This window comes from Oncorhynchus mykiss, chromosome 3 (assembly GCF_057628025.1).
Source record: "Oncorhynchus mykiss isolate SJ-2025 chromosome 3, ASM5762802v1, whole genome shotgun sequence".
Taxonomy (NCBI): Eukaryota; Metazoa; Chordata; class Actinopteri; order Salmoniformes; family Salmonidae; genus Oncorhynchus; species Oncorhynchus mykiss.
This window is the reverse complement of record NC_143024.1, coordinates 46098066-46117038: the sequence shown is the minus strand read 5'-3', so window position 1 is coordinate 46117038 and position 18973 is coordinate 46098066. Positions and strand designations below refer to the sequence as shown.

The 18973-nt window shown below is 40.8% G+C and overlaps 2 protein-coding genes across 4 annotated transcripts in view; both read left to right on the top strand.

Moving 5' to 3' along the window:
• Positions 1-1044: 1044 nt before the first annotated feature.
• LOC110519387 (RRP15-like protein) lies at positions 1045-14223 on the top strand. 2 transcript variants are annotated; one of them, XM_036973931.2, is made up of 6 exons: positions 1045-1138; positions 2305-2530; positions 5115-5482; positions 5710-5807; positions 8929-9118; positions 13653-14223. In XM_036973931.2, exons 2-6 carry the CDS (start codon positions 2464-2466, stop codon positions 13809-13811), a joined length of 882 nt encoding a protein of 293 aa, XP_036829826.1. In that variant the 5' UTR covers positions 1045-1138; positions 2305-2463; the 3' UTR covers positions 13812-14223. The 2 variants fall into 2 exon arrangements, with proteins under 2 accessions (XP_036829826.1, XP_021452197.1); XM_021596522.3 differs by lacking the exons at positions 1045-1138; positions 2305-2530 and adding an exon at positions 4097-4245.
• A 2860-nt stretch (positions 14224-17083) lies between these two features.
• The window catches only part of tgfb2 (transforming growth factor, beta 2), a 36784-nt gene continuing 34894 nt past the window's right edge, over positions 17084-18973 (top strand). Inside the window, exon 1 of one of the 2 annotated variants that reach the window (XM_021596503.3) lies at positions 17084-18575. In XM_021596503.3, the coding sequence (XP_021452178.1) occupies positions 18230-18575 (346 nt within the window). In that variant the 5' untranslated portion in view covers positions 17084-18229. The remainder of the gene's footprint in view (positions 18576-18973) is intronic. The other variant, XM_090229357.1, reaches the window with a different exon arrangement.

Sequence of the window (18973 nt, the reverse complement as noted above, 5' to 3'; positions counted from 1 at the left end):
GCTGTATTTATTTTGTTCACCAATCTACATACAATACCCCATCATGACAAAGTGAAAGCATATTTGTTGAATTTTTAAAAAATGTATTGAAAATTAAATACATAAAGATCTCATTGACATAAGTATTCAAACCCCTGAGTTAATACATGTTAGAATCACCTTTGGCAGCTATTACAGCTGTTAGTCTTTCTGGGTATGTCTCTAAGAGCTTTGCACACCTAGATTGTACAATATTTTCCCATTATTCTTTTAAAATGTCTTCAATCTCTGTCAAATTGGTTGTTGATCGTTGCTAGACAACTATTTTCAAGTCTTGCAGTAGATTTTCAAGCAAATTTAATTCAAAACTCTCTCGGCCACTCAGGAACATTCACTGTCTTCTTGGTAAGCAACTCCAGTGTATATTTGGCCTTGTGTTTTAGGTTACTGTCCTGTTGAAAGGCAAATTAATCTCCCAGTGTCTGGTGGAAAGCGATTAACGATTACAAGCATACCCACAACATGATGCAGCCACCACTATGCTTGAAAGTATGGAGAGTTTGTACTCAGTAATAAGTTATATTGGATGTCACGTAGAGTAGGCCAGAAGGCTAAACTGGATAACCTAACCTCTATCAAAATAAAAAGATGGCGGAGCCGCAAAAGTTCTTCTGTGCAAAGGTGTTTATTTACAAGTGATTCCGGAACAAAAAACAACAGTACTGCCATCAACATCTACCTTATGGGACAGCTTAAAAACAATGCTGCCCCATCCACAGCTCAATCCAAAAAATGCCTTCCTTAGAGACTGGAGAGAGGCTCCTTTTGTAGGGCTAGCCCCTCCCCTCAGAACAATTAACCCTAATTAATTAATCAATTAACAATACAAACCTACATTTTCCATGAACTAAACATACTAAAGGATATACATTGCAACACGGCTTAAAACAATATCACAACATAACATTTACAACATTACATCACTACTGACAATATCTTTCAATATGCCCATATGCATTAATGAGCCATTTGGGACAGGCACTATAAAGCCAACCCAATTCCCTTAGCTCGGGTCCTTTTCCAGCATACCCGGAAGCTACAGAGATGGAGAGAGAGGAACAGAACAAACAAACAATGCGCTCATCCACAACATTGATAAGTGTAATAATTATTGTATCTCTCAAATATGAACATTGACAAGTGTGAAATGCCTGCACCAAGACAGAAGTTAATTTGTGTGTCGACCCACATTGTTAACTTATGGTATAATGGCGCAGGGAGGAGTGATGAATATGTGTGTGCGTTAAAGAACCAAATGCTGCCCGCGGCCAGTGACGGACTTCTACGTCACATTGGATTTTCCCCAAATATAACACTTTGTATTAAGGACAAAAAGTGAATTGCTTTGACACATTTTTTGCAGTATTACTTTATGCCTTATGTGCCTTATTGCAAAGAGGATGCATGTTATAAAATATTATAATTTTGTACAGTCTTTCCTCTTTTCACTCTGTCAATTAGGTTACTATTGTGGAGAAATTACAATGTTACAATGTAATCCTTAGCTTTCTCCTATCACAGATATTAAACAATGTAAGTGTCATGAAGTCACCATTGGCCTCATGGTGAAATCCCAGAGCGGTTTCCTTCCTCTCCATCAACTAAGTTAGAAAGGACACCTGTATCTTTGCAGTGACTGGGTGTATTGATACACACTCTAATGTGTAATTAATAACTTCACCATGCTCAAAGGGATGTTCAATGTTTGATTTTTTATGTATCTACCAATAGGTGCCCTTCTTTGCGAGGTCTTAGGTCTGTGTGAGTAAATCTGTGTTTGAAATTCACTGCTTGACTGAGGGACCTTACAGATCATTTTATGTGTGGGGTAATGAGGTAATCATTCAAAAATCATGTTAAACACTATTGTTGCACATAGTAGGTCCATGCAACCTATTATGTGACTTGTTAAGCAAATGTTTACTCCTGAACTTTAGGCTTGCCATAACAAAGGATTTTAATACTTATTGACTCAAGACATTTCAGTTTTCGTTTATAATTGATCTGCAAAAATGTCTGAATACATAATTCCACTTTGACATTATGGGGTATTGTGCATAGACCATTGACCAAAAAAAATTGTAATTGAATCCATTGTAAAAGCAACAAAATGTGGAAAAAGAGAAGGGGTGTGAAATCATTTCTGAAGGCATTGTTTAATATATGCTAATCTAATCCTATTTATTTGTATTCTTTTGTATATTTTATCTGTAAATAGTTCAATAAACTTTTCAATTTGTACTATCAACTTATTTTTTGTTCCAGACAAATACCATCAAGACTTCCAGTGGTGTCAGGTTACATACTGACAGCTGCTGGTCCACTGTCTTGTCAGTTCACCTCCGCTTATAAGAGGATGTAGTTCGACATTGCAACCCTGAGGGATTGGTGGAGGAGGAACTCCACTTTACACGACTACAGGATATGATTCGAGATTGGTCGCAGAGTTACAAAGCAATCATAGAGACTGAAACACACAGGAGGACCTCAGGTAAGTGGCATGAGAACACAAACGGTAAATGACACTCATGCCAACAGTCACACCTAGATCCAATTTACTGACTGTAAATTGCTCTGGATAAAAGCGTTTGCTAAAATGACCAAAATGTAAATACAAAAATGAACACTTGCAAAGAACTCTGTTTATTTTTTTAAATGAGCTCCATCCCTAAACGAGACCAATTTTTTTCGGGTCAGACCAAATCGGAACAGGTCTATGTTTGGGCCAAATCAAGGCCGGTCCAGACCGGACCAAATCTGAACCAAACAACATCTGTGGTTATAGTTCTATATATATACATATTCTCACATATTCACAGAGTCCACCGGTTTAACAAAGTACAACACATAATATATGTGTAGGGTATTAGCCTTCAGTGCCCATAGGTATTAACCCCCTTTTTCACATTTCATTGTGTTACAAAGTGGATTCAAATTGATTTAATTTAGATTTTTTTTTCATGATCTTCACAAAATATTCCAAGTGGAAACTTTTTAAAGTACATGTTAGAAACACCTTTAGCAGCCATTATAGCTGTGAGTCTTTTTGCCTAAATCCCAAAGAGCTGTGCACATCTGGATTGTGCAATATTTATTTCACTAGGCAAGTCAGTTAAGAACACATTCTTATTTTCAATGACAGCCTAGGAACAGTGGGTTAACTGCCTTGTTCAGGGATAGAACAACAGATTTTTACTTTGTCAACTCGGGGATTCAATCTTGCAACCTTTCGGTTACTAGTCCAACAGTCTAACCACTAGGCTACCTGCCGCCGCAATATACTTGACAAAATTGCATGTGTGTGTGTGTGTGTGCGTGCGTGCGTGTTTGGAGCAGTCAAGGACCCTCGGGGTGGCTTGCAGGCAGTGTTTTTTGTATAGTACAAATGTCACGGAGTAGGAAGGCAGAACCTCAGTTAAATTAGCCAATAATAATCTTCAGTCAAGTTTGCCTAAAGGTCGGCAGATGGCGATATTGGGGTATGCATGCAGGTATACACTCATATCCCTGGTTCGTACATAAAACATTCTCCATTCAGGCTGCATACTGTTTGTGAAACACCATTTTCCACCACCATGCTAGAGTGGCTAATGGTAGGTAGGTAGGTCGGCTAGCTATAGCAACTTAGTTTAGTGCACTGACTGTAAATCGCTCTGGATAAAAAAACATCTGCTACATGACAAATGTAAATGTAAAAATTAACACTTGCAAAGCACTGGGTATTTTTTTTTGAATGAGCTCCAGCACTAAACAAGACCAAATTTTGTCGGTCCGTACTGGACCAAATCGCTGAGCGCAATACGCAACATCTGGGTCGAGCATTCCTATCCATTAGCCAAGCATGATGGTGGAAAAGGAAGTTTCATAAAGAAAGTACATATATTTCCCCAAATTTTTTCCTGCCTTCTCACCATTAAATCGAGGAAATCAACACCTTCGTAGCCTGAATGGAGAATGTTTTACGTATGAACCGGTCCACAGGGGATACAAGTGTATAGCTGGCTGCATGCAGTCCATTTGATGGTAAGATGAAACGGCTCAATATCGCCATCTGCAGGCCTTTGGACCACAGTCAAGTCAAGTGGGAACTTTTTATACGGAACTAAACAGCACGGAACGGAACGTTGTTCACGGAATGGTTTCAGTGCTGCACAATAATGGCATCTGTGGAAAAGGCACATGTGGAGAACTCAGCTGTGATATTAGGTAAACTTTAATCGTTTTTCTTAGAATTGTTCAAAAGAAGTATAGGCAGCTAGCTAGATGATTAACCTTGTATCGTTGGTCTCTCCCAGACTCAACAGACTGGACTCAAGCCTGGTAGCTAGGCTAGCTATAGCATTGGCACTCTAGCATGATCAGATCATCTATGGCTGTACGTTAAGTATCTAATAAATTACATTAAACCCTGTGTAGTCTTAAGTAGGCAGATCAACGTACTAGCTAGCTATGGTACTTGCTTTTAGTCGTCTTCGCTCTGCATTTGAAATATCAAATGGCATTAACGTTCGCTTTACACGCGAAAGGTCCCCGTTTTGGGGGGGCTCCCGAGTGGCCCCGCGGTCTAAGGCATTGCATCTCATTGCTTGATTCGTCACTTACAGACACCCTGGTTCGAATCCAGGCTGTATCACAACCGGCCGTGATTGAGAGTCCCATAGGTTGGCTCAGCGTCTTCCTGGTTTGGCCGGTGTAGGCCGCCATTGTAAATAAGAATTTGTTCTTAACTGACTTGTCTAGTTAATAAAGTGAAATAATAAACCAAAACCTAAAAAGTAGCTAGCCAATGTGACGTAACTTGGCTAGTTTAGGGAGATAACTTAGATAATTGGTTAGCAAGCTGTCTGTGTAAGCTAAACATTTGATCGAATCAATACTTAATGCCCAGCCTTAGATTGTAGCTAGTGTTTATAGAGAAGCATGAACAATGCTAACATTAGGTGTTAATTAACTGTCTGCTAGGTTAAGCTAGATCTGAAATGGCAGAGCTAAATTGTTTTGAATTTGCAACCTATTTAAGCTTAGCTATTATTTGTATAAGTCAATATGATAAATGCCTTATTTTCACACATCAGAAGAGGATTCTGAGCCCCAGGAGGACCACAGTGCTGAGAGTGATGATTCTGACAGCGGGGGGTCAGAGGATGGAGGGAGCGATGGAGAGGGGTCAGAGGATGGAGGAAGTGATGACGGAGAAGAGGATGGAGAGAGTGATGGGGAGCAGGTTAAGTATGGAGGGAGCGAAGGAGAGAAAGAAGAGGGTGAAGGCAACAGAGAAGCAGATGATGTAGACACCAACCCCAATGCTGGATGGGCGGAGGCCATGGCCAAGATTCTGCAGAAGAAAACGCCAGCGAGCAAACCCAGCATCCTGCTGAAGAACAAAGAGCTGGACAAGATGAAGGAGAAGGAGAAGAAGGAGAGTCTGGAGAGGAAGAAACAGGTACTGTTTATTTTCATGTCTGTACATGTTTGTGTCTGTACCTGTATGTCAATTTCTCACTTTAATGAACACAGGTATTAAACTGGTTATTGAAATCAGATGATAGCCTGATAACAGAAATGTCCTTAGACCAGTTCACCTGGCGTTAAATTGCACCCATGGTATTTATTCAGTACAGCTTGCCTGTATGTACGTGCTTAATAACTTTTTTTTCTCCTGGCCGCCAGACTGATAAAAAGCGAGCTTGGGAGATGATGTGTCGAGAGAAACCAGATGTTGTAAAAGACAGAGAGAATGAGAGGAACCTGCAGAGAGTTGCTACCAGGTACAAACACACGTGTGCCGCTTACAAACCTACAGTGCCTTCAGAAAGTATTCACACCACGTGACTTTTTCCAAATGTTGTCGTGTTAAAGCCTGATTTTAAAATGGATTCAATTTCGATTTTTGGTCACTGGCCTACACACACACACAATACCCCATAATGTCAAAGTGGAATTATCTTGTTTTTTTGTTTTGTTTTTTACAAATGAATGAAAAGCTGAAATGTCTTGAATCAATAAGTACAGTGCATTCGGAAAGTATTCAGACACCTTGACTTTTCCCACATTTTGTTACTTTCCAGCCTTATTCTAAAATTGATTTAATTGTTTTTACCCCCCTCAATCTACACACAACACCCCATAATGACAGCAAAAAAAGTTTCACATTTTTTGCAAAAGTATTAAAAGTAAAACACATACCTTATTTACATAAGTATTCAGTACTTTGTTGATGCAATTACAGCCTTGAGTCTTCTTGGGTATGATGCTACAAGTTTAGCCATGCCTATATTTGGGGAGTTTCTCCCATTCTTCTCTGCGGATCCTCTCAAGCTCCTTCAGGTTAGGTGAGGAACGTCGCTGCACAGATATTTTGAAGTCACTCCAGAGATGTTTGATCGGGTTCAAGCCCGATCTGGCTGGGCCACTTAAGGATATTCAGAGAGAGACATGTCCCAAAGCCACTCCTGCATTGTCTTGGCTGTGTGCTTAGGGTCGTTGTCCTGTTGGAAGATGAACCTTCGCCTCAGTCAGAGGTCCTGAGTACTCTGGTGCAGGTTTTCATCAAGGATTTCTCTATACTTTGCTCCCTTCATCTTTCTCTCAATCCTGACTAGTCGCCCAGTCCCTGCTGCTGAAAAACATCCCCACACATGATGCTGCCCCCACCATGATTCACTGTAGGGATGGTGCCAGGTTTCCTCCAGACATGACACTTGGCATTCAGGCCAAAGTGTTGAATCTTGTTTTCATCAGACCAGTGAATCTTGTTTCTCATGGTCTGGGAGTCCTTTAGGCGTTCCAAGTGGGCTATCATGTGCCTTTTTACTGAGGAATGGCTTTCTGTCTGGCCACTATACCATAAAGGCCTGATTTGGTGGAGTGCTGCAGAGATGGTTGTCCTTCTGGAAGGTTCTCTCATCTCTACAGAGGAAGTCTGGAGCTCTGCCAGAGTGACCACCGGGTTCTTGGTCACCTTCCTGACCAAGGCCCTTCTCCTCCAATTGCTCGGTTTGGCCTGGCGGCCAGCTCTAGGAAGAGTCTTGGTTATTCCATTTAAGAATGATGGAGGCCACTGTTTTTGGACCTTGAATGCTACAGAAATGTTTTGATACCCTTCCCCAGAATTGTGCCTCAACACAATCTTGTCTCGGAGCTCTACAGACAATTCCTTTGACCTCATGGCTTGGTTTTTGCTCTGACATGCACTGTCAGAATCATGTCTAATTAATTTAATTTACCACAGGCGAACTCCAATCAATTTGTAGAAACATCTGAGGTGATCAATGGAAACAGGATGCACCTGAGCTCAATTTCTAGTCTCATAGCAATGGGTCTGAATACTTAAGTAAATAAGGTGTTTGTGTTTTTGCTTTGTCATTATGGGGTGTTGTGTGTTGATTGAGGGATTTTAATTTTATACATTTTTGAGTAAGGCTGTAACATAACGTGGAAAAGGTCTAGGGGTCTGAATGCTTTCTGAATGTACTGTATTCAACCCATTGTTGTAAGGAGTCGCATGATAACTTGCATGGGCTCACTCTGCCATAATAGTGCTTAACATCATTTTTTTAATGACTACAGCATTTCTGTACCGCATACATACAATTATCTTTAAGTTCCCTCAGTCGAGCAGTGAATTTCAAACAGGTACAACCACAGAGACCAGGGAAGTTTTCCAATTCCTCACAAAGAAGGGCATCTATTGGTATACTAAAAAAACAATGTAAGCAGACATTTAATATCCCTTTGGAAGGTGTATCAACACACCAAGTCACAACAAAGATACAGGAGTCCTTCCTAACTCAGTTGCCAGAGAGGAAGGAAACCTCTCAGGGATTTCTCTTTTAAATGGTGACTTTAAAACGGTTAGTTTAATGGCTGTGATAGTAGAAAACTGAGGATGGATCAACAATTTTGTAGCTACTCCACAATACTAACCTAACTGACAGAGTGAAAAGGAAGCCTGTACAGTATGCAACTATTCCTGAACATGCACCCTGTTTGCAACAACACACGAAAGTAATACTGCAAAAAATGTGGCAAAGCAATTCACTTTTTGTCCTGAATACAACATGTTTGGGACAATCCAATACAACACATTACTGAGTACCATGCGCCATATTTTCAAGCATAGTGGTGGCTGCAACATGTTATGGGTATGCCTGTAATCGTTAAGGACTGGGGGAGTTTTTCGGGATGAGAAACTAAACAAGAATGGAGCCAAGCACAGGCAAAATCCTTTCCACCAGACACTGGGAGATTAATTCACCTTTCAGCGGGACAATAATCTGACCAAATATACACTGGAGTTGCTTACCAAGAAGACAGTTAATGTTCCTGAATGGCCGAGTTAGTTTCAGCTTAAATCTCCTTGAAGATCTATGTCAAGACCTGGAAATGGTTGTCTAGCAATGATCAACAACCAACTTGACAGAGCTTGATGAATTATGAAACGTATAATGGCCAAATGTTGTACATTTCAGGTGTGCAAAGCTCTTAGAGACTTATCCAGAAAGACTCACAGCTGTAATTGCTGCCAATGGTGATTCTAACATGTATTGATTTAGTGGTGTGAATGCTTATGTAAATTGGTTATTTTTTTATTTAATTTTCAATAAATTAGTTAATATTTCTAAACCTGTTTCCATTTTATTATGGGGGTTTGTGTGTAGATGGGTGGAAAAAACACCTTTAAACCATTTTGAATTCACGCTGTAACAACAAAAGGTGTAATTCAACAGCATATAACAAAATTATTAGATCAGGAAAAAATCCCATGCATTTATGATTATGTGCTAAATATAAGCGCCACAAAATATTACAATTAATGAGTGTGTATTGTGAATTGGCTTTAAATTCTACCAGAATGACAGTGTGATGTGTGTACCTCTCTTTCCACAGGGGGGTAGTACAGCTGTTCAACGCTGTGAGGAAGCACCAGAAAACGGTGGATGAGAAGGTGAAGGAGGCGGGCGGCTCGGAGAGGAAGAAGGCCAAGCTCCTCTCCTCTGTCTCCAAAAAAGACTTCATCAACGTGCTGCGTGGCACAGGGGGAGGCGGCGAGGTTGTCACCAAGACAGAGAGACAGATGGTGAGTTTCATCCCCGATACCTCCGTTTCCCCAGAGTTGGTCTTAAGGCAGGTGCTAAATTCACCCCCCCACTAAAGATTTATTGCAGCTAAAGTGTAAATTGCAGCCAGTTGTAGTTGTGCTGAATATAATAGTTATAATTCCATTCTCCCGGATGCCAGTCGCTGTGCACCAATGCACCTCACTCACATGGCTCTCTCAGCTATATCAATTCTTATTAGTCGGGTCCTTCTCACAGGCCTAGCAGCTCCGAAGTACCCTACAAGTGAAGACAGACACACTTCTTATTGAATTCTGATGTACACTTTGAAGATGTTAGAAGAACTGTCCACATTTGCTTTTCCTCAGCCAACAAGACAAGTAAACAAACAGCAAAATCACTTGCCTATGTCAATGTTCTATACCCAATAGTAGGAAAGTTAACCTAATCTATTGGTTAGCTTGTCGTTCTGTGCGAGGAAAAAAAACATTTGAATCAGACTCTGGGGCAGTTGTGGGACGATGGATCCCAAATTCATACAACCACTACACATATTTTTTTACATATTTTTGTTAAGCAATAGATCAAGTTTAGCTTAATTTAGATAAACTTTTTTTAATTTTTATTTTTTTAATTTATTTTTTACATTATAAGCAATGCGCACACGGCAGTAGGCTACGTGCAAATGTTCCAATATGCAGTGGTCGAAAAAGTACCTAATTGTCATACTTGAGTAAAAGTAAAAATGCCTTCATAAAAAAGTAAAAGTGAATGTCACCCAGTAAAATAATACTTGAGTAAAAGTCTTAGTGTTTGGTTTTAAATGTACTTACATATCAAAAATAAAAGTGAAACTATGTATCATTTCATATTCCTTATATTAAACAAACCAGACAGCACAATTTTCTTGTTTTTTAAATTTACGGATAGCCAGGGGCACACTCCAACCCTCACGCACAATTTACAAACTAAGCATTTGTGTTTAGTGAGTCTGCCAGATCTGAGGCGGTAGGGATGGCCAGGCATGTTTTCTTGATAAGTGTGTGAATTGGACAATTTTTTCGGTCCTGCTAAGCATTCAAAATTGAACGAATACTTTTGGGTGTCAGGGAAAATTAATGGAGTAAAAAGTACATTATTTTCTTTAGGTATTGTAGTGAAGTAAAAGTTGTCAAATACCCAAGAAAACTACTTCAGTAGTACATTAAAGTAGAGGTCGGCCGATTATGATTTTTCAACGCCGATACCGATTTATTGGCGGGCCCAAAAAAGCTGATACCGATTAATCGGTAGATATTTGTATTTTTTTGTAATAATGACAATTACAACAATACTGAATGAACACTTGTTTTAACTTAATATAGTACATCAATAAAATATATTTAGCCTCAAATAAATAATGAAACATGTTCAATTTGGTTTAAGTAATGCAAAAACAGTGTTGGAGAAGAAAGTTAAAGTGCAATATGTGCCATGTGAAAAAGCTTACGTTAAAGTTCCTTAAACGTTTAAGTTCATGGTAGAAATAGTTTTAGTTACTTAGCTCCGTGGTCCTGGAATTCTCTCCTGAACATTTTAAAATGCTATCTAGTTTCGTTGGTGGAGTTCAAACACTTGATCGATGTATATAATCATAGAAGAGTGTAATTGTTTTTAGGCCAGCTGTTTTTGGTCAAGATGTTTGTTTTTAATGTAATATGTAATTGTTGTGCTGTATATGTGTGTGTGTTCATAATTTTGTTTAATGTTCTGGTAGTGTATTTAAGTTGTTTTGTCTGAAACGTTGTTCCCCCTGCTGCTATTGGACCAGGTCTCTCTTGGAAAAGAGATGTTATCTCAATGAGAAAAAACCTGTATAAATAAAGGTAAAATAAAAAATGTCATTATGTACAAATCTGGCAAATTAGTTTGCAACGAGCCACTCGGCCCAAATTGTTGCATATACCCTGACTCTGCGTGCAAGGAACGCAAGAGAAGTGACACAATTTCCCTAGTTAATATTGCCTGCTAACATGGATTTATTTTAACTAAATATGCAGGTTTAAAAATATATACAGTGCCTTGCGAAAGTATTCGGCCCCCTTGAACTTTGCGACCTTTTGCCACATTTCAGGCTTCAAACATAAATATATAAAACTGTATTTTTTTGTGAAGAATCAACAACAAGTGGGACACAATCATGAAGTGGAACGACATTTATTGGATATTTCAAACTTTTTTAACAAATCAAAAACTGAAAAATTGGGCGTGCAAAATTATTCAGCCCCCTTAAGTTAATACTTTGTAGCGCCACCTTTTGCTGCGATTACAGCTGTAAGTCGCTTGGGGTATGTCTCTATCAGTTTTGCACATCGAGAGACTGACATTTTTTCCCATTCCTCCTTGCAAAACAGCTTGAGCTCCGTGAGGTTGGATGGAGAGCATTTGTGAACAGCAGTTTTCAGTTCTTTATACAGATTCTCAATTGGATTCAGGTCTGGACTTTGACTTGGCCATTCTAACACCTGGATATGTTTATTTTTGAACCATTCTATTGTAGATTTTGCTTTATGTTTTGGATCATTGTCTTGTTGGAAGACAAATCTCCGTCCCAGTCTCAGGTCTTTTGCAAACTCCATCAGGTTTTCTTCCAGAATGGTCCTGTATTTGGCTCCAACCATCTTCCCTGTCCCTGCTGAAGAAAAGCAGGCCCAAACCATGATGCTGCCACCACCATGTTTGACAGTGGGGATGGTGTGTTCAGCTGTGTTGCTTTTACGCCAAACATAACGTTTTGCATTGTTGCCAAAAAGTTCAATTTTGGTTTCATCTGACCAGAGCACCTTCTTCCACATGTTTGGTGTGTCTCCCAGGTGGCTTGTGGCAAACTTTAAACCACACTTTTTATGGATATCTTTAAGAAATGGCTTTCTTCTTGCCACTCTTCCATAAAGGCCAGATTTGTGCAATTTACGACTGATTGTTTTCCTATGGACAGAGTCTCCCACCTCAGCTGTAGATCTCTGCAGTTCATCCAGAGTGATCATGGGCCTCTTGGCTGCATCTCTGATCAGTCTTCTCCTTGTATGAGCTGAAAGTTTAGAGGGACGGCCAGGTCTTGGTAGATTTGCAGTGGTCTGATACTCCTTCCATTTCAATATTATCGCTTGCACAGTGCTCCTTGGGATGTTTAAAGCTTGGGAAATCTTTTTGTATCCAAATCCGGCTTTAAACTTCTTCACAACAGTATCTCGGACCTGCCTGGTGTGTTCCTTGTTCTTCATGATTCTCTCTGTGCTTTTGACAGACCTCTGAGACTATCACAGTGCAGGTGCATTTATACGGAGACTTGATTACACACAGGTGGATTGTATTTATCATCATTAGTCATTTAGGTCAACATTGGATCATTCAGAGATCCTCACTGAACTTCTGGAGAGAGTTTGCTGCACTGAAAGTAAAGGGGCTGAATAATTTTGCACGCCCAATTTTTCAGTTTTTGATTTGTTAAAAAAGTTTGAAATATCCAATAAATGTCGTTCCACTTCTTGATTGTGTCCCACTTGTTGTTGATTCTTCACAAAAAAATACAGTTTTATATCTTTATGTTTGAAGCCTGAAATGTGGCAAAAGGACGCAAAGTTCAAGGGGGCCGAATACTTTCGCAAGGCACTGTATACTTCGGTGTATTGATTTTAAGAAAGGCAAAAGATGTTTATGGTTAGGCACATTCGTGCAACGATTGTGCTTTGTTCAGCAATATACTTTTGTTAAATCATCACCCGTTTGGCAAAGTAGGCTGTGATTCGATGATAAATTAACAGGCACTGCATTGATTATATGCAACGCAGGACCGGCTAATTAACCTAGTAATATCATCACCTGTGTAATTAACTAGTGATTATGTGAAGATTGATTGTTTTTTATAAGATAAGTTTAATGCTAGCTAGTAACTTACCTTGGCTTACTGCACTCGCGTAACAGGTGGTCAGCCTGCCACGCAGTTGACTCATGGAATGCAATGTAATCGACGTCCACAAATGCCGATTGTTATAAAAACTTTAAATCGGCCAACCTCTAAATATGGAGAGAGCTGTCATACTAACAGCAGCACCATAGGGACAGTCTGACATACTAACAGGGCCGCTGGGCTGGCACTGGAGATTGAAGGGTTTAGATTGGGGATTGGCATCAAACTATACCATCTATTGCGTCTAGGAAATGTTTCAGACACCCAAACCCAGGATATTTTTCTGGTGATTGACATGGGATTTTAACATTAATAAAATGCGTCTTGTATAGGGCAGGTCTGTAATAATTGCCACCATAACCGCTTATTTAATGTTATAATTTAATAAATATTCTCTGGAGTGGCCTGTTGTGAAGTGTAGTTTCCCTTGATGTCCACATGGTGGCACTGTTGGCTGTGGGATGTTGTGAAACTTTCTTGGAGACTATTGTTATGAGACTGAGGAGTTGGGAGTTATAGTGGTGGTCTATTCTATAAGAAACGGATCATGTATGGGTAATAAGTACCATCTTTGTAAAAAGCTGATATATTTTGTTTATGTATAGACTGGCAGGGAGGCAGAAGAGAAACCAGCCTGGAGCGTGCTGAGAGACGACTTTATGATGGGAGCCTCCATGAAGGACTGGGACAAGGAGAGCGACGAGGAGGGGGGCGAGCAGGAGGCACCAGAGGGTGTGGAGGACGACAACAGCGAGTCGGACTGAGCAGACTGGCCCATCTAAGTGTGTGTATGACTGAGCACGCCCAGGACTGTGTGTGTACACAAGACCGTGCCTTTTGAGTCCACTGTGAGGAATGGAGCTGAAGGGTCCTGCATCGCTGAGATCAGCTCAACCCAGCCTCCCTCTCCTCTTCCCCCAGAGGCAGCTCTACCAGGCCCAAAGACCCCTCTTTTGAATTTTCTATATGGAACAAGGAGCTGAAGAAAGACTGCGGTCCAGGTCCTGTTCTGGCCCACAATGCTTTGGGTCAGGATACCTAGTTTGTGTAATGCTGGTGCTCTCTGGCTTGTCAAGGTCCCACTGAACATTTTTCCATCTGAACTCTGCTGTGTATATAGACCCTTTCCCCCCCTAACAGTTGCATGTCCCTCAATAAAAAGCCAGTTGATAAACATTTCCCTTTTCAGTTTTGTGTTTAATTGTTATTTGGTGAACTGAGTTATAGCACTAGTTTAACTAAAGACTTATTGATGTTTTTATACACTGTGTACAAAACATTATGCACACCTGCTATTTCCATGAGACTGACCAGGTGAAAGCTATGATCCTTATTGATGTCACTTGTTAATTCCCCTTCAATGTGTAGATGAGGGGGAGGAGACCGGTTAAAGAAAGATTTTTAAGAATTGAGACATGGATTGTGTATGTGTTCCATTCAGGGGGTGAATGGTCCAGACACATAAGATTTAAGAACTGCAACCCTGCTGGGTTTTTCACGCTCAACAGTTTCCTGTGTGTATCAAGAATGTTCCACCACCCAAAGGACATCCAGACAACTTGACACAACTGTGTTAAGCATTGGAGTCAACATGGACCAGCATCAAATCAATATTAGGAAGTTGTTAGGAAGTTGTTATTAGGAAGTTGTTCTTAATGTTTTGTACACTGTGTTTATCTAGTTTATTTCATACATTTTATATATTTTATGCAGTGGTGGAAAAAGCACCCAATTGTCATACTTGAGTAAAAGTGGAAGTCAGCCTGTAAAATACTACTTGAGTAAAAAGTATTTGGTTTTAAATATATTTAAGTATTAAAAGTATAAATAATTAAAAATTCCTTATGCAAAGCAGACAGCACCATTTTCTTGTTTTTAAAATGTATGTGTCGCAAGGGTCACATTATTTACAAAAGATGCATTTGTGTTTAGTGAGTCTTGATAAGTGCATGAATTTGACAATTTTCCTGTCCTACGCATTCAAAATGTAACTAGTACTTTTGGTTGTCAGGGAAAATGTGTGGAGTAAAAAGTAAAACATTCTTTTAGGAATGTATTAAAGTACCAGTCTCAAATATAAATAGTAAAGTACAGATACTCCAAAATACTACTTTAGTACTTTAAAGTATTTTTTATTTAAGCACTTGACACCACTGGTTTTTACGTGGTATGGTTGTAGTGATCATATGACAAACAAAAGATGTAGTAGACATGCTCCCTGACTGTCAGAGAATGTGAGATGCCCTACTGATGACCCCTCGGAGAGGAAATGTGTGTGTGTGTGCCAGAGTGCACAGAACAGCTGGTGACATTGAGATGCTGCCCCACTACATGAACCTCTCATTTTGTGGTGCCCACCCCGTTTTACACACTGCTTGCCTGCGTGTGTCTACTGAACGGTTGCCAAGGTGACAGCCCTCACATTGGAGTGACCCTAAGCGCCAAGTTGATGTGGCGACTGCCCAGTGGCAGTTCTGCTGACTCTTTTCTCTTTCTCTCCCTTTCGCTTCTTTAAAAATAAAAAAAATAAAAACCTTGCCACACTCACACAAGTAGTGGAAATATTTGCAAAGCTCCCTTATCGCCGCAAGGAGAATGCCGCCACGTCTCAGCCGACCTGTCTCCACCGCTTAGAGCGCCCATTCGTCATGGCAACACTGCAACCTGCCACTATGGAATGCCAGGGCTCTGTTGACACACTGCTAGAAAACCAGCCTGCTATGTCATCTCATCCTCTTCAGTCTATATGGTATTGTCCTCTGTCCCTCTCTATTAGGTCCAGCTGTCCCTTTGCTGCTCTGACCTGGGCCGTGTTCATTAGGCACAAAGTGGAAGAAAATGTAGGTAATTAACGAGGTACTACCTGAATGTGCCCAATAAGACACACTTGTTTTCTATCATTTTGTCAGTGTGCCCAAATGAACACAACCCAAGGGTTTTCCTGAGCCGGTGTACAGGGATTGTAGAGATGGAGTTACTAATACAGGTTCACTGGGTTTAAAAGAATGATATAGGGATATCTACAGGCGCAGGAGGAGATTAAACATGACAGGGTCACTCACTACATATGTTTAGAGGGCTTTAAAGTAACAATGGTGTTCTGTCTGTGTTACTGTACCGTATACTTTGACCGGTCATGGTGTGTTCAACACTGAGCAGGTGTCGGAGAGGACATGCAGGAACTGCCTTCCCTGTGTGAGATCTACCTCTATTCCCAATGCATCTCACACACACACACACACACTCACACCTCTTGTTGGCCTAAGATGTCTGTGTGGGTATTGATTTAGTGACAACATCTGGTTTACACCAGTAAGTCCGGGCTCTGAGAGAGTTTCTGAGAGCCTGTCATTGCTGATGAATTGCAGGCTTTGGTTTGGGTGGAGTGGGGTCGGAGGTGTGGGGGCAGGGTGAGAGAGAGGGAGGTTTTAGCAGAGACAGGAAAAAAAGCCTTGGCAAAGGATGAAAACAGTGGGGTTTTCTTGGGAGCGTAAATGTAAATCAACCTGGCGCATTATGACTGTGAGAGTGAGAAACCAAGAAAATAGAAACAGAGTGGATGCGGGAATGTCCTTAAACTCTCATGGCTGACATGGTGCAGTCCCCCTAAAACAGGTGCAGAGATGACAAGAGAGCTGTAGTGTACCACTCCCAAACAAAGTCCCAGGGGAGAACCATTCTAAACATCCCCCATTTAAGAGCTGGATAAAGGGTTTTAAAAATAATGGGCATAACAAATTACTTGTAGTGGTGATGTTGTTTTTATTGAAGTTATTCAAACCTTACGGGAAGCAGTATTCTTGCCAACTTCTGTCATGTTATTGAGGAGGATTGAGAAAAGAGCATGCATACCCGGAACCCACAAATCAAAGCAGCCTTTATCACGTATTTATCCCGTTCATATAATTTCTCAGGAACCTCAATGTTATGTTATTGTAATGTTCTTGTAAGTTTTCATCTGCAAGACGTTTCATACGTGTATGTTTTTACACCGGACTTGTGGATATGGTTATTGAGCTAGTGCACGCCAAATTATACATCTGGCGTTAGGACCCCGTGGTTGCGCGCAGGGACATTGCCCGCTGCATTGTCAGGATGGGCACACTAAACACTCAATACAATAAATCGTCTCGTAACCTGAAGTTGAAGGAGTCCCCCGGTCTGAAAGTGACGACCACAACATCAATTTGAAGAAGAAGGAGCACGTGGTTAAGTAAGTCTTATAAATATCCCTCTACAACCGGCCGCATGCTGTTGTGCCACTGGCAACATCAGCTCTGCGGACCGATTTTCAGAGCAAGAAGAGATGGAGGAACGCGTCAACGGTCTACCATTGTATTAAAGGGAAATACCGATTATCTTTATACTTCAACCTACTTGCCATACTTTTGATACACTTTTTCCCCGCATTTTCTCAATTTATATTGACCCAACACATGCGTTATAACAACTTTAATAGGTTATATCTCGTCGAGACGACACCTTGCGAGTACCAGGACGGGTTGATTTTTGCACTGTTGTATGTTCTTCTGTCAAGAACCGCGATGCAACTGCTCAGCGAAACCCACCTTGATCTTGAGATAGAGAAATCAAAGACGGACTTGTGCTGAGCGAGGTACTGGCCACAGTTGGAAAGCTCGCAGCGCTCTGATGCGGTAGAGGTGTGCTCTAACCCACAGGCTACACGTCTGTTCTGCACAACTGGAGATAGCGAGCTAGCTGGTTGTAGTTTGTTTTTGCTTCAAGGTTTTTATATTAAACCTTGATTGGCATTTAATGGCCACAATTCGGTCTTTTTCGTTTGGACAATTGTAACTTTACACGCGCGTTTAGTATGCGTTTATTCTGAAGTGATTGGTAATATCATACATTGCCTACTGCTGCTGTCTGCTCCCCGCTGCCCGTATAACGGATTTTACAGATTAGTTCACTTCCATGGTTGAATGGATTTCCAGGTACAATTTGAAATACTGTGCTGAAACTGGGATCACAAAACTACCACGTTTCCCAATATTTAGGCCACAAGTAGTTACGTGTGTAAGCCTATATATCCAATATTTAGGCTTTTTTTCATGTTTATATTGCCTTTCCGTTATATTTAAATATCCTTTCCAAGGCCGCTTTTATCTTTTTTTTGGTCAATATTTCAAGACGCTGCTGTAGTCTACTTTTAGAGTTCACAATGAACTACTGCGTTTTAAGTCTTCTCCTGACCATGGATTTAGCCACTGTGGCCGTCAGTTTGTCTACATGCAGTACGCTGGACATGGATCAGTTTATGAAAAAGCGCATAGAAGCCATCCGTGGACAGATACTGAGCAAGCTGAAGCTCACGAGCCCCCCGGAGACATACCCCAAGCCCGAGGAGGTGTCGCGGGATATCATCGCCATCTATAACAGCACGAGAGACCTGTTGCAGGAGAAAGCCAACGATCGGGCGGCGACGTGTGAGCGCCAACGAAGCGAGGAGGAGTACTACGCAAAAGAGGTTCACAAAATCGACATGCAACCCCCCTACCCCTCTGAGAGTAAGTGTGTGTGTTTGTGTGTGTGTGCGCGCCTGAATACGTGCCAGAGCGCACGCGCACCTGTAACGGTTTAATGCATAATTGAAAAGCTCCAATAACCAGTAATTACCCACTGGGCACAGAAGTCAGTTCAACGTACATTTGGTTGAGTTGACAGCTAGAGTGAAATCAACAAAAACATGTCACCATGTCATTGGATTTAGGTTAAAAGTTGCAAATCCAATCAGTTTTCCCCTGTTCGTTTTTGGGTTGAAATGACATGGAAACAACGTTGATTCAGCCAGTTGTTGCTCAGTGTAGTATTATATGCAAAGTTTTCAAAGATCCCCATTCCCTTTATGTATGTCATCGTGTGTGTTTGTGATTATTTTGGGGAAAACTATACAAACTATTCCTGG